The sequence below is a fragment of the Selaginella moellendorffii genome, unplaced genomic scaffold (assembly GCF_000143415.4).
Source record: "Selaginella moellendorffii unplaced genomic scaffold, v1.0 SELMOscaffold_110, whole genome shotgun sequence".
In the NCBI taxonomy this organism is placed as follows: Eukaryota; Viridiplantae; Streptophyta; class Lycopodiopsida; order Selaginellales; family Selaginellaceae; genus Selaginella; species Selaginella moellendorffii.
Window position 1 is genome coordinate 522,516 of NW_003314371.1, and position 13,931 is coordinate 536,446.

At 47.4% G+C, this 13,931-nt stretch overlaps 5 protein-coding genes across 5 annotated transcripts; 1 reads left to right on the forward strand and 4 right to left on the reverse strand.

Annotated features, from left to right (window-relative positions):
* Positions 1–2,094: 2,094 nt before the first annotated feature.
* LOC9662764 lies at positions 2,095–3,235 on the reverse strand. The gene is made up of 4 exons (XM_002990656.2): positions 3,196–3,235; positions 2,956–3,074; positions 2,523–2,906; positions 2,095–2,466 (listed from the first exon to the last, which is right to left on the reverse strand). The coding sequence occupies exons 1-4, from the start codon at positions 3,233–3,235 to the stop codon at positions 2,095–2,097; spliced, it is 915 nt and encodes a 304-aa protein (XP_002990702.2).
* Positions 3,236–4,723: 1,488 nt separating this feature from the next.
* LOC9662913 (pentatricopeptide repeat-containing protein At4g02750) lies at positions 4,724–6,427 on the reverse strand. The gene has a single exon (XM_024664426.1). The coding sequence runs from the start codon at positions 6,425–6,427 to the stop codon at positions 4,724–4,726; it is 1,704 nt and encodes a 567-aa protein (XP_024520194.1).
* A 1,897-nt stretch (positions 6,428–8,324) lies between these two features.
* On the forward strand, positions 8,325–10,298 carry LOC9662914 (flavonoid 3'-monooxygenase). Its single transcript, XM_002990599.2, has 2 exons — positions 8,325–9,551; positions 9,608–10,298. The coding sequence occupies exons 1-2, from the start codon at positions 8,694–8,696 to the stop codon at positions 10,229–10,231; spliced, it is 1,482 nt and encodes a 493-aa protein (XP_002990645.2). The 5' UTR covers positions 8,325–8,693; the 3' UTR covers positions 10,232–10,298.
* An 83-nt stretch (positions 10,299–10,381) lies between these two features.
* LOC9662765 (phosphatidylinositol 3,4,5-trisphosphate 3-phosphatase and protein-tyrosine-phosphatase PTEN1) lies at positions 10,382–12,746 on the reverse strand. Its single transcript, XM_002990658.2, has 7 exons — positions 11,950–12,746; positions 11,697–11,873; positions 11,449–11,562; positions 11,191–11,373; positions 10,888–11,121; positions 10,727–10,825; positions 10,382–10,651 (listed from the first exon to the last, which is right to left on the reverse strand). The coding sequence occupies exons 1-7, from the start codon at positions 12,073–12,075 to the stop codon at positions 10,508–10,510; spliced, it is 1,077 nt and encodes a 358-aa protein (XP_002990704.2). The 5' UTR covers positions 12,076–12,746; the 3' UTR covers positions 10,382–10,507.
* A 211-nt stretch (positions 12,747–12,957) lies between these two features.
* Positions 12,958–13,920, reverse strand: LOC112342487. Its single transcript, XM_024664405.1, has 3 exons — positions 13,640–13,920; positions 13,247–13,479; positions 12,958–13,162 (listed from the first exon to the last, which is right to left on the reverse strand). Exons 1-3 carry the CDS (start codon positions 13,888–13,890, stop codon positions 13,146–13,148), a joined length of 501 nt encoding a protein of 166 aa, XP_024520173.1. The 5' UTR covers positions 13,891–13,920; the 3' UTR covers positions 12,958–13,145.
* Between the last annotated feature and the right edge of the window lie 11 nt (positions 13,921–13,931).

Consider the following 13,931-nt stretch of genomic DNA (forward strand, 5'->3'; position numbering starts at 1 on the left):
CGATGGTTGCTGGCTCTAAACATTGGCCACGATCGAGCAAGCTCCAACCACGCTACTTCCATCACTACTTAGCAGCGAATCACCCGGCAAAGTCATCCAAGTCACAGGAGGCATCGCCCTAAAAACAAGAGAGGGGCTGGGGGTAGATCTGAGCATCTTTGGGGATGTCAAAGTTCTGCGAACGAGTACCTACGTGGTCCGTTGTGGAGATGGATCATGTGGCACTGTTGTTGATCCACAGAATACTTTCATGGTGACCATAGTGGGTGGGTTGTGGGGAAAGAGGTGAAAGTTTACCAGCAGGGGAACGAAGTAAAGATCATGTCCTAATCAGATTTGGTACTTCTCAAGTCTAATGGCCAAAGCATGCTTGCTCCAGTGGTTAACATTGAGGACCCAATCAGCCTATGTGGCATGAAATATATGTTAATTGGGTTATCAGGGCGAAATGCTAGTCTCCTTCCACGGGAAGGCATTCTCCAAGGCCACGCTCGCATGGATTCATTTATGATAGGTAAGCTCACTTTGCTTTCATTCTTTCTAATGTTATAGAACAAATGTAGGTTCGAGTGGGTCAAGCAAAGGTGACTCTGGTGGTGGTGTATTCGACATCAACAACCCCAGGATTTTATTGAATATTGGACACAGTCCCAGCATCACAGATGCGGTTCAAGATCGATAGCGGCATGGATAGTACCAGGTCAAGCAATCAAGGCACCATGATCACGCTCTTCTGTCTATTTATGTTCTATCTACGTTTGCTTTTTATTCATAGTTATTCAGATTTTCTAGTGTGCTATGTTTACTTTTCAGCGTTGTAATTGATTAAGTGTGCTGTCCTTCGTTTATTCACTTGGCTCGACCGGATGTGCCGGAGCCGCTCCAGCCGTTTCAAGTTAAACTTGCCTTGAATTTAGAGTTGCACGCTAGATTTGTTACGATTACCTGAAAGATGTCATAGGGGAATCTGGGCTGGGCGTACACGGAGCATCGCTCGCTCGATGAATCGATTGATCATAAGCTGTGCATCATCAAACCGGACAACAACGAGATGTGTAACCTGGGCATCTGCTTGATCAAGCAATGTTGCGTGGACGAGGACAAAGTGCTACTCAAGAGCATAACGAAGGTATCCTCAGATAATCTCAGGGGCGTAGAATTGCATTTTAAGACTTACGAAATAGCACAGGAGATGGAGAAAGGACAGCAACATCAGGCGTAACACTTGCCAAGCATTGGCATTTTGCGTCTTTGTGCCCACGCTCCCCAGCTCGAGCAAGAGATTGAAATCCCCTCCAGCAGCAAACCCAGCCGGAAAGCCAGCAGATGCCCACGTACGATTCCTGGGACTACGAAGAGGAGGAGGAGTATAATCTTGATCTTGCGGTAGAGGCGCTCAAGAAGAAGCTGGAGCTGCTGTGCGTCAATGCAAACTCCAATGCCAAACAACAGCCTAAACTTCTCCGCCATCGCCAAAAGTTATTTCTTATTCATTCTCCTGATGGTCGATCGACCCATGATGGCTCTCGTTTTGGTTGCAGCAGCTCCTCGTGGCAATACTTCTCTACGACCACCACCCGGAATCTCCAAGTCGGCGGCTTCCTCTCCCGTAAAGCAGCAGCTGCTTAGCGGAGGAGCTAGGGATGATCGCAAGGCCACCGCCCTCGAGTTCTTTCACCTCTTCGTCATTCCAGGAGCAATTGCAGCAGCTGCAGGAGCAGAACCGGCTACTTTGCGTGTTCCAGGACATCACCGCCACCACCAGCCCTCTTGCTCGTTAATGGGTTTATCGCTCCCATCAGCGATGCGACACCTCAGTCGCTCAGATCTGTGTCTTTAAAATTTGTAGCGATTCCTTCTTAAGCAAACGGAAATTGCCACAAATGCTCCACAATATCCTCGGCGTACATGAAGCCAGAACTTAAGATTGATTAAGAAAACTCTTGCCGTTCACATGTATGCAGAACATGCAGGATGGATCTCTTTCGTCCTTGGCTACGTAGAGCCTATTTTGCACAGTTGAAGCTCTTCCATGTTAATCTCGAAGTCCAAAATTTAGTTCAGTAACTATTCGCTTATCAAACGACCACCTTTCTATGCCATGGTAGGCCGATACTGTGCCACCGCCTGGAGTCGCCCTGGGTATTTTACTCGGTACCAGTCCTTCTTGTAGGCCTCCATGAAAAACACCGTGGCGTTGTCGATGGGGAGCCCATAGACACTACCATCCTCGTCTGTCCTGACAACAATCCCACTCACCCTGAGCTCCTTGGCCGAGTCCCATCTCACGATAATATCGCCCGTTTGGACACCAGGTACGATGCCAGCCGGTTCATTTGATAGGTAGAGCTTCTTGATGATCGCAGGGAGCTCAACTCCCCCAGCCCCATCCTGCGCCCGCCGCACAAAAACTGCCTCTTCGTTTTGAGGCCCACCCGGCATGAGGGGCACCCCAGGCAGTTTCAGCTGAATCAGAAAAACAGCCAATCAGGGTGAATCAGGATTTTGAAGCAGCAGCTTACAGGTTCCAAGAGCTCAACAGCAGCCACCCAGGGGTGCACCAGGGAAACAACTTCGCCTTTCACAGTCTGCCCATTGATCGTCACAGTAACTTCTTCGCCTTCCTTCCACACAATCGTGTCTTTGTAGCCCACAACGATGCACGTCGGTTGTGGGCTCAGTGCTAAGGTCGTATCAGGGAGTCCAATGAAGAGTGCAGTACCTTTATTGTCACAGGTGCCCACAAACCGCAGCAGATCCAATGCGCCAGGAGGCGGGTTCACAGCCGTCGTCACAGAGAAAGAACCAGATACTATGGAGGTCGTCATGGAGGAAGAACCAGATACCATGGAGGTCGTCATGGAGGAAGAACCAGAAACCATAATCTTCATATGCGCCTCTATTTGCTGTGAAAGCTAATGAGGTTGTCATTCCCAATCGAAGCTATTTACTTACCTCAAGTTTCCTCTGCATCTCATCCAGCCTCGCATCCAGATTCTTCCGCTGCATCTCATCCAGCTTCTTCCGCTGCATCTCATCCAGATTCTTCCGCTGCATCTGAAAGCAGCAGCAACCTGAAGGACAAGGCACGAGTTATAGGAACGCAAGGGCTCAGTTCCTGCAAGCTTCATACCGACAAAACTTTAGGGCACCCCACCTAGAAATAGCAACTTGCGCTCATTGAGATTTTGGAACTTGCGCGCATGAGTACCAAGACGGCTTCACGGACATACATTGACTGATCTCTCGCCTGTGGGCAAGCGACGGAGATGCTCCGACTTGAATATGGTATTCTTCTCGGCATCAAAGTTCTTGTAGCTGATATCATGGACATGTCATTCAAGGACGCGAGCTTCGAGGTCGTGATCGGGTATGATACAGAGACTTTTAAATCCGATCAAAATCAAAGGAAGGATGGGTTTCAAACAGGATGTTCTCTTCGTGGACAGCGGGAGTCCCACCCCAAGAGTTGGCGCGACACTCAAAGAGGTACACCGAGTTTGGTCAGGCAAGAAAGACTTTGCGTTCCACTATTATTTTTATACGATGAGAAAGGTTGTCCCTTTTCTCAAACTTTAGAACGCAACGTTTCACCAGAGAAAGATTTCGAGACTCTCTGGAAAGCACAAGCATTGACATGGTGCAGGAGCAAAGAGATTACTTCATGACAACCATGATGATCGACGACAAGAAAACCATTGAAAGAAGCTACTGGAGGCTTCACAGTAGGAAGAGGATTCACAGGAGGAGGGTTCGTAGCCGTCGTCACAGAGCCTGTCATTCCCAATTCAAGCTATTTACTTACCTCAAGTTTCCTCAGCATGTCATCCAGCTTCTGCTCAATCTTGCTCGCAAACAGCTCTGCACTCGTCTTGCTCGTAATTCACGCTAACAGCCTCAGGGCACCCAGAGCCGGTGAGCGATCGTAGCAACCTTGACGGATCATCTTCCTCACAGGGTTTCCAGACTCCAGCGTTTGATTCATGCTCACGGTACGAGTTCATTCACAGCGAGCGGATTATCTGGAAGGGAACTTGGATGTGGCAACTCGCGCACGATATGTACCAAGATGGCTTCACAGACATCACAGCGACTGATCTCTCGCCTGGAGCGGAAGCGACGGAATGCTCCGACTTGTGGCATTCCTGGCATCACATGCCACTCAAGGACGCGAGCTTCGACATTGTGATCGAGAAGGTAGGATACAAAGATAGTGTTTGGCTTTTAGATCGGATCAAAACTAAAGGAAGGATGGGTTTTAAAGAGGATGTTCAGCGGGAGTCCCTGAGATCCCGAGATGACGCGACGCTCAATGGGGTACACGGAGTTCTTGAAGCAATGATCTTTTCATCTCTATCGCATTTGGCAAGATCGAAAACTTGGATCTTAGAGCTGCTCTCTTCTGACTCTTTGCCTTAAGCCTCACCTATTTCGAGGCCAGTGGCTTCGAATGGTCCATGGAGTACTCAACCTTTGGAGACTCGTTCCACTATTATTTTTATAAGCTAAGAAATGTTGTCTCTTTCCTCCCCGATCAAACTTTAAAACGCTCTAACATCAGGGAATGGCCAGAAAGGTTTTGCTTCGAGAGTCGACGGAAATCACAAGCAATGAGATGGTGCAGGAGCAAATGCATGACGAAGATTATCTCATGAGAACCATGATGATCAACGACGACAGAACCACGTCCAGGTGATCGATCATTCCAAATGTCCTCAAAGTTTCAGAGTTTCTCTTGGGCTATATCCCCATCATGTAACTGGCATGCAGCCAGGAAGGCCGTCCAAGCAACATGGTCGCACGGCAAGCTCTGGGCCACATCCTTGGCGAGCTCCATCTCCCCGGACTTTGCGAGTAGCTCCAGCACGCAGCTGTAGTGTGGATTGCCTGGCAGCACTCCAAAGTCGAGGCTGGCGGAGACGAAGCAGCGCCATCCGGCATCCAAATCGCCGCAGTGTTTGAAAGCAAGAAGAGCGCTCAAGAACGATGTCTCATCGGGGACTTCTCCAGCCAAGACCATCTCGTGCCAAACCGACGTAGCAGCACCCTTACAATCCCCACAGCTCGAGCACCACGCTATCATGGTGTTCCACGATACCAAGTTTCGGATGGGCATTCTGTCGAAGACTAGAACCAAGCGGTCGAGGTGACCGGCGCGTCCAAAAGCAGCGATACTGGCAGTCCAGGCCGTGACGTTTCTTGCAGGCATTCTCGCAAAGGTGGCCTCCGCCTCCATAAGATGCCCATTGTAGATATAACCCGCTAAGAGGGCGTTCCAAGAGACCACGTCGGGAGCCTCTGTGGTATCAAACAATACCTTTGCTTGCTCGACATGCCTGGCTCGGGCATATGCTGTCAGCATTGAGTTTACGGTGACTGTAGTCCGTTCCGGCATAGTTTCAAACACACGGCTTGCCTCCTCAACTTTACCAGATTGGGAGTATACTTGCAAGAGCAAAGTCCATGACACCACGTTAGTTTCTGGCATTTTCGTAAACAACATTTCTGTTGCTTTACAAAACCCATTTTCGGCAAATGCTCTAAGGAGTATGTTATATGACACTAAGTTTCTTACTGGCATTGTGCTAAACACGTTCATGCAAGAATCCAAATCACCACTAACTAAGTAACCACTTATCATGATGTTCCAGGACACTATATTTCTTTCGGCCATGCTCTTGAACAACGCTTCTGACTTACGCATATCGAGGCTTTCGCCATATGTGGCAAGCAAGGAGTTACAAACCATGAGGTTTTGTACAGGCATATCCAAGGAAATCGCTAACACCATATCCACATCACGTACTTCAGACAGCGCTTGCATCAGTGTCGCGCAAGAAACCACGTCCCTCTCGGGCATTCTCGAAAAGATTATCTTTGTTTGTTCAAGCTGCCCACTCAAGGCATATGCTGAAAGGAGAGCGTTCCAAGACACTAGATCGTGCTCAGCCATTTCGTCAAAGACATGCTTGGCTTGCTCCAGCTGACCATTATTTGCAAAACCCGTGATTTTTGTGTTCCATGAAAGAATGCTAAACTCCGGCATGCGCTGCGCTAACGCTTCCATTTCCGACAGGTACCCGGAATTGGCATTTGCAAGCAGTATCACATTCCAAGCCACCACATTTGTCAGCGGCATCGCACCGAACAAGAGCATCGCCTCGTGAACGCAGCCACTGTGGGCATACGCAGCGAGGATGGCAGTCCATGAGAAAAGGTTTGGAACGCGAATGGAATCGAAGACCGCCCGAGCGTCGATGATGCTTCCACATCGATCGTAGGTTCCTATGAGCAAGTTCGCCAGGAACTTCTCGTGCCGCAGTGCTGGGTTCTGGGAAATGCAACTGTGGATGCGTCTGGCATCCACCAAGTCACTGCATTTGTGGAGAAGGCTGGCCAGCTCGGGTCGGGATGTATTTGCCACCATCTTTTCATGTTGCTTGGCTTGTGACTGATCATATCATGTTTATTTATATGCTTTTGGCATCCGTGGCAGTGGGACTCTTGCCAGATGTCGCTACACAGATACGTACTTACATGGTTAAAGATGATTGAAACTTTGTCAATGGACCTAACGATCGTGTTGTGCTCCTCAACTTTCATCATTCTCTTGGTTGTTTGGAGTTACAAGGTGTGCACAAATCTTCTACCAAGTCCATGGGGATCGGCACTTGCTCAGAGGAATATATTAAGTGGTGTTGTTTCAAGCCAGGAGCTAGTCAAGGAGCGCTTCACTTTGGTCAATTTTGTCCCTTGGTATTTGAGATGGCTGGTTGGTGGATTCCCCAGCACAAAGGTGTGCATGCAAAGCCAGACAAGTTCTTGTAAAAGATTGTGGACGAGCACAAAGGCAGCACCCGGGAATGCCTTCCTTGACACCACGCTCCTCTTCTTTGGTGAGGGAACACAAGGAAACTTGCATAGAAGTGTCAAAGTTTTTTGTGGGGTTTCTTTCAGGACATGTTTGCTGCCAGAACTGATTCATCTGTTGTTCCAAGCGAGTGGCTGCTGAAGCGGTACTGCAAAAGCCTCGGGGCTTAGCATGAGCTCAAGAGGAGCTTGACAGGGTTGTGGGAAATGCGAGAATTTTGAGAGAGTCAGATTTCTCCAAGCTGGAATACCTTGGAACAATCATCAAGGACACATTTACAATCCTTGGTGGCTATGAGATTCCCAAAGGAACCACAGCTTGCTGTTAATGTGTTGGCGGTGCAAATGGATCCCCACCCTATTTCTACCCAACCTTTGAGCCAAGACTTTTTGATCTCTGGCTTTTGATTATTTACATCACCTACCATATGTGAATATAGTTTATTAAACCCTCTTAGGGTTTTAAAAGTTGATCATTTTAATTTAATATTTTTATATGTTATTACTTTTAGCATGTGTTAGTAATTCTTTTATCCCTTTTTAGAGACTTGTTTATCAATTAGTTCATTTTAGTCTTTCAAATGCTTCTTTAAGTATTTCATTTGTGCTTTAGATTTTTCAAACTAAAGCTTTTAGTTCAAACATATTACACTTATTTAAATTTTACCTCTCAACCATTTCTATAGGCCATATATTTAGTTTTACTTTGAGACTTAAAAATTTGTGTTTTACAGTTAAATGATTCCATTGATAAAGAATCTGTTAAAATTAAAAGATTGACAACTTACATAAAGTAGAAAGTAATATATATCATAATACATGATATTGACTTGGAGGCCATAAAGGGTAGTCAAAAAGTAAAGATCCTTTAGATTTAAATATCAAGAGATAAAATTAAAATATAATACTTTATTATAAGTTGTTAAAGATATAAAATGTGATTAACATTGCATCCTTTAGTATAATACCTTTATACTATCTAAAGAATGTTTCCCCTTTTTACCAAATCTATTTTAAAATAAAGGAGAAAGTTTTTTAGATACAAGGATAAAAAATTTGCATAAAGAATGCAAGGATAAAAGAAGTAACATTTAAGTTAAGAAAAGTTTGAGTAAAAGTAGAAATTAGCATAAAAGAAAATAAACTTCCAAAATAAAAATTAAAGTAAAATATACAAATTAAGTAAAATTTTAATGAAAATGCAAAGGTATTGCATCCTAAGTGATAATAAAGTGGTACATATGTGTTGTCTAGACCATGAATACAATTAAAATTATATTTTAATTAACATAGGATATAAAACATGACATAAAGATGTATGAATGTTCTCTAGATTGAAGACAAAAGAATCTACACTAGAAAACAATAAAAACTGTTTAAAAGTATTATAGAAATTAATGAATAATAAAGAGATCTTGGTTGTTACTATTATTTGAAGTAAAATTTCATTATAGCTCATAGTAAACCACTTAAAACAAAGCATCTCCAAACAAAGAATATTTTTGGCTCAATTTTTGCAAATATTCTATTGGATCAAACAAGTTACTAAATTCCTACAAACCCATTTGATTTTGTGGGCTAAGAACAAGGTACCACCTTTTTCTTGGCTTCAAAAGTTTCTAATGAACAAGTGGAAACTTCTGGCTAAGAATTGTGTGTGCTTTTGAAATAACAGCTCACTGGGTCCTTTGGAACTCTCATGTTATTGGAAGGACTCAATGTGGGCCAATCAAGGCGACTTAGACTGGTACAAGGTGGCTACTAACCATTCTCTGTAGTCCAATTTAAATAGTTGGGCACCATTAACACAAGCACCCACAGAAATGGATCTAGCACTTCTTGTGAGCTCTGCAGCTTTCATCACTCTCTTGGTCTTGTGGTTCTGGAAATCTTCCTCAAATCTTCCACCAGGTCCATGGGGATTGCCCCTGATTGGCCACTTACACTTGCTAGCAGGAATGCCCCCACACAGAGCATTCCAACGCATAGCCAAGAAGTATGGTCCTATTACTTCATTGAGGCTGGGAATGATCCCAACCGTGGTGATTTCCAGCCAAGAGCTTGCCAAGGAGATCTTCACCACACACGATCTAAATTTTGCTTCCAGGCCATACTTGGTTTTAGGTGACCACTTCAGCTATAACTTTTCTGGAATTGGAACCAGTCCCTATGGAGAGCTATGGCGAAACACCCGCAAGCTGTGTACAATGGAGCTCTTCACGGCCAAGTGTATTGACTCCTTCTCTTGGGTCAGAAGGGATGAGCTTTCTCGTACCTTGGAGTGGATTTTGAAGGACCATGGCGATGACAAACCTGTGGAGGTGAGAAAAGTGGCCAGTGTTTTCTCCTTCAACATCACATCACGAATTTTGATGAGCAAGAGGTACTTTGGTGATGAAAACGTAGATGCCCATGCCATGGAATTCAAGGAGCTCAATGACAAAGTTCTTGAGCTGGCGATCAATCCCTGCATTAGCAACTTGGTGCCCTGGTACTTGAGATGGCTGGACTGGCAGATTCCTCGCTACAAGCGAATCCATGCCAAGCAAGACGAGTTCTTGCAGAAGATTGTTGAGGAGCACAAGGAGACGACACGGGAATGCAAGGACTTCCTCGATATCATGCTCGACTTCTTTGGAGCAGGGACACAAGGGGAGACTTACGTAAAGGCGAATCTCATAGTAAGCTTTGCAAAACTTCTCCTTGATTGCTTATTTCTTATGCTACAAATGCCCAGGAGATGTTAATGGCTGGTACTGATACCATCACCACCGTGAGCGAGTGGCTCATGGGTGCAGTGATGCACAATCCTCGAGTCATGGCCAAGCTCCACGAGGAGCTCGACAGTGTTGTGGGCAACACTCGGATGGTGCAAGAGTCGGACCTCCAAAAGCTCGAGTACCTCCAGATTGTCCTCAAGGAATCACTCAGACGCTATCCTCCGGGAGCCTTACTCATACCGCGCATCTCAAGCCAAGCAGCAACCGTTGGCGGCTTTCACGTTCCAAAAGGGACCACTCTCCTGGTGAATGCATGGGCGATTGGAATGGATCCGGCAGTGTGGGAGAATCCCACACAATTCCACCCGGAGCGCTTCTTGGGGAGCTCCATCGATGTCAAAGGCCAAAACTTTGAGCTCCTCCCGTTTGGATCTGGGCGGAGACAGTGTCCGGGAATGGGCATGGGATTGCGATCAGTGGAGCTGCTCGTGGCAAATCTCATCCATGGCTTCGACTGGAGCTTTGTGCCTGGGACAACGCCGTCCATGGAAGATGTTTTCTTCACTACTGCGCAGCTCAAGACCCCATTGCAAGCCATGGCGACTCCAAGGCTCCCCAAGGAGGTCTACATCAAAGTTTAGAGATCACTTAGTGGACTTTGCCACAAAGACTATTCTACTCGTATTAAATAGCTGGTTTTTCCATGTCTATATGCTCATATGTAGGCTTTTGGATTGCAGCAATATGTTTGTCAGATCCAAATTCCAAGGAGTCCTCAAAGCCTCGCTCGATCAATCCAAAAGAGTCTCCTTCTCATTTATGTACTAAGTAAGCATCTACAAAGGTTGGAAGAGATTTTCTTCCACTGTGAAAGAAAGGAGACACCGATAAAAAGAGGCCCACGAAAGCTTTGCTTGTCACAGAGTGTAGCAGTCCAAGTGGTGATTATTCTGAGTGGCATTGCATGCTCGAGCTGGCCCAAAGATCAGCTCCACGCAAAAGTTTTGGCCGATTATCGATCGTCCGTTCCTAGTCACCTTGTCGAGATCGCCTTTGCCCAGCTGCCAAACATTCCAATCATCAGATCTAGCACTTTCTTTGCTTTTTGGCAGAGAATTCTAGCCTCTTTTGCTTACCTGCATCATGCTACCCGATATAAAGTAAGTGTTGAAGCAAAAGTAGAAGAGCCTTCCACCGTTTTTGTTGTAGAAAATCGCCCTCACATCGCCTGATACCTGGATTTGCAAGGTTTCATGTCAAAAAAGCCCTGGAAACGAACGAAAACGATGCCACTCACGCATATAGGCTTGTCGAAGTAATGGTCGAGGCAGTCCTTCTTCAAGAGGTTCGGCCTCTCCGTGTCCATCTGGACGACGAAGCGCGGTTGATTCTCCTTGCTCTTCTCATCGCCTTCCTTTGGGAGGAAGGATAAGTAGTAGCGTGGACTTACTGTGCGAACAAATCCTTTCTTCAACGGCTCGCACAGCCCCGACGCAATCTCCACGGGAGACTTGTAGAGCTCTCCTGGCTCCTGCATCAAGTCAGTCCCGAGACGTGATTGCTTGGAGATAGTTGAGCACGACGATAGATTGTTACGTACCTCTTGGATTTCCTTGATCGAAAACTTCACAGCATCCGTCGAATTTGTATCATACAGACGAATCCTTCGCAGTTCTCGGGGCTTTGGAGGTGGAATACGAACGTCCGGGACACCTCCATCGCTCGGAAAGACAAGGATTTTACTCCAGTAGCGAACATACCTTCGCTGGCTCGGGATCGTCACCTGGAAAGCTCTAGCTGGTGAGTTTCGAGAAAAAAAGAAAAGAAAAGAAGAAAAGTCTAATGCCAGGCTTCTTACTCCTTGGTTATTATATGTGCGACGACTCCCATACAACTGCAAAGCTTCCTCGGCTGGCATTCCTTTGTACACGAGATACGCGCAAACCATCAAGCCCGTCCGGCCTTTCCCAGCCTGTGCAGACACAAAGGCAGAAAATAATCAAACATGGAGAGCGTTTTGGTACGAGCAATGTAGCTGCCAAGCTACGAGACAAAATGCCAAACTCTGGAACAAAGTGGAATACAAAGTCTAAAATCTAGGCTTACTTTGCAGTGGATCACCGCCACGTTCCGAGGGTCCTGTAGAAGCCAATCCTCCACGCTCTCGCAGAAGAGCTGGATGAGCGACAGTGGCGGTACGTGCATATCGTCGAAGGGAAACGTCTCGACTCGGCCATGGAAGCTGCCGGGATCATAGCTGCATTCCACGCAGAGATTGTAAACCTGGTGGAAGAAGAAAAACCCATCAGGAAAGGAAATCTATGATACCAAGTTGGAAGAGAGAAATGAAAAAGCTTACTTTGTAGTAAGATCCGTGCTTGACGTCGAGCGCTCGCTGGACTTGCCACATAGGATTCCGATACATGGCGGTCATGTCCTCGGCGGGGAAGGACATGGCCACGAGTCTGTCCGTGATGTAGGACATATCCAAGTTATAGCCCCCGAGAACAAGGCGGCGGCGCTCCTTGGAGACGAGGCTCCGGAGATAGTGCGACCCGGCAATGAATTCGATAAGCCTTCCTTTGAGGAATCCTCCATGGTTTGTCAATTGCCCGCCACCACCAGCAAGAGAGTGCTTGGCCCCCGTCGTGCCTTTGTTGTTCTTCCTCTTTTCCTTGTGCTTCCTCTCCCTACTATGGAGAATATCGAGACGAGAGAATCGCTACTTGTCCTTGGCGAGAGGCCCTGCTACATTGTTGCATCCCTGCTGCTTCCTGCCCGATAGGAACGATTCCACGCACCCCTTCCTGAATTTGCACTTCCGGCCTTGCCCGATGCTAAGCGGCAGTGAGGGCGCCACTGGAACCGCGGCAACGGCGCTCACAGCCACGGCCGCTGCCCAAGCGGGAGATCGCGGATCGATCTTGACGGATTCCAAGGCGGGCGGATGAGCGCTGCGGGAATTTGACCGCGCGGAGCACCAATGCGGCCGGCTTACATCCGATGCCGCGTGAAATTCGCGATAAGTGACCCCGATCTGAGCTCCCGATCGACGATCTAGCTAGCCTAGCGCCTCTCCTCTCCAATCGCTCCGAGGACGCACAGACACACAATCACGGACACCCAAATCCCTAGGTTGCTGCCAGCCGTTGATAGCATGCCCGGTTATCTAATGGCCACGATAACAGCACTCCCCGTGGCCGTCCAATTTACAACGTACGGTCGCGATGCAAAGGCGGCCGTCCACGTGTCCTTTTTGCCACGTTGGATTTCCGGACGTTGCGTAACACACCATGTGTCCTTGGAGATTTGACTTTCTCCAAAAACCCAAAAACTCTCTCTCGCGTCCCTCGCTCTCACGAAGAAATACGCAAACAAAAACACGTCTTTTTTTACATTTTCATGTTCTGGGTCATGATCTTGGCGAAGTTTCGTAAGCTAGATAATTGCCAGCAAGGAGTTTGCTGCGTGATCACTACTGGATGATGCGTGTCCCACATTGTCCGATTCGTGAATGCTGCGCTGCGCAAATTCCCTGTAGTGATTGCCGCAAAGCTAGCTTCCACGAGGAGCTGGAAAAAAAAAGAGAAGCGTTTGATTGATCACGCGAGCTTCTGGATGAAACTTTTGGAAATGGAATGGAAAGTTTTACGTACCTTGCGGCTTGGTCGTGGTGGTGGCTTTGGGATCCTCTTCGCTCTTGGGTGTTTTCTTCTCCGTGGAAGCTCCCCTGTTCTTGAGCTCCGGGATGCCCAGCTCCTCCGCGAGATCGCCCTTGACGCTCTCGTGGAAAGGATCCATGCCTTCCTCGCTGGCGGCGTGGCCGAACCCCTCCTCGACTGACCTCGTCGCGTACTTGTCCCCGTACGCTTCAAACATAAACTCCCGGCTGCGAAAGAAAGGAATTTTTTTTTTTTTTACGATGATCAGCGAAGTTCTCATCACGAGGAAATAAATGCTTCGCTCATTAAAATCTTTGGCCTAAAAGCTCTCACGGGAAGAATGCACGATCACGGAATGCCTATCGAAATTTCGAGAAATGCCAGTACCTGGATTTGGCGCCTTCTTTCCCGGCCTCCAGCGGCTGCTGGTTAGATGGATTCACAGGCTGATGGAGATTGTGCTCCTTCTTCGTGCCCTCCCGCTGATCCATCGCCTTGCAGCAAACGAAGCTCCGGCCGCGCGAAGGAGGAGGAGGAGGAGCAAGAAAGATGAGCGGCGATGGAGGACGATAGATCGACGCCGCTACCGCCGAGCCGAAGACCTGCTGGCGAAGAAATGAGGCTGAGAAGGGCAACATCGTGTTCTTCCCTCGATTGGGTTAGGGCTTACCTTGTATCG

Bases quoted from the DNA above. Each gene is read 5' to 3' on its own strand.
- LOC9662764 (XM_002990656.2), bottom strand. From the start codon at position 3,235: ATGTATGTCCGTGAAGCCGTCTTGGTACTCATGCGCGCAA. The intron at 3,075-3,195 runs GTTCCAAAATCT...CTTGTCCTTCAG, and splicing joins CTTGGTACTCATGCGCGCAA to GTTGCTGCTGCTTTCAGATG. The intron at 2,907-2,955 runs GTAAGTAAATAG...TAGCTTTCACAG, and splicing joins AGATGCAGAGGAAACTTGAG to CAAATAGAGGCGCATATGAA.
- LOC112342487 (XM_024664405.1), bottom strand. From the start codon at position 13,890: ATGTTGCCCTTCTCAGCCTCATTTCTTCGCCAGCAGGTCTTCGGCTCG. The intron at 13,480-13,639 runs GTACTGGCATTT...TTTCTTTCGCAG, and splicing joins AAAGAAGGCGCCAAATCCAG to CCGGGAGTTTATGTTTGAAG.
- LOC9662914 (XM_002990599.2), top strand. From the start codon at position 8,694: ATGGATCTAGCACTTCTTGTGAGCTCTGCAGCTTTCATCACTCTCTTG. The intron at 9,552-9,607 runs GTAAGCTTTGCA...ACAAATGCCCAG, and splicing joins ACGTAAAGGCGAATCTCATA to GAGATGTTAATGGCTGGTAC.
- LOC9662765 (XM_002990658.2), bottom strand. From the start codon at position 12,075: ATGTCCTACATCACGGACAGACTCGTGGCCATGTCCTTCCCCGCCGAG. The intron at 11,874-11,949 runs GTAAGCTTTTTC...TTCTTCCACCAG, and splicing joins AGCACGGATCTTACTACAAA to GTTTACAATCTCTGCGTGGA. The intron at 11,563-11,696 runs GTAAGCCTAGAT...GTGTCTGCACAG, and splicing joins TGGCGGTGATCCACTGCAAA to GCTGGGAAAGGCCGGACGGG.
- LOC9662913 (XM_024664426.1), bottom strand. From the start codon at position 6,427: ATGGTGGCAAATACATCCCGACCCGAGCTGGCCAGCCTTCTCCACAAA.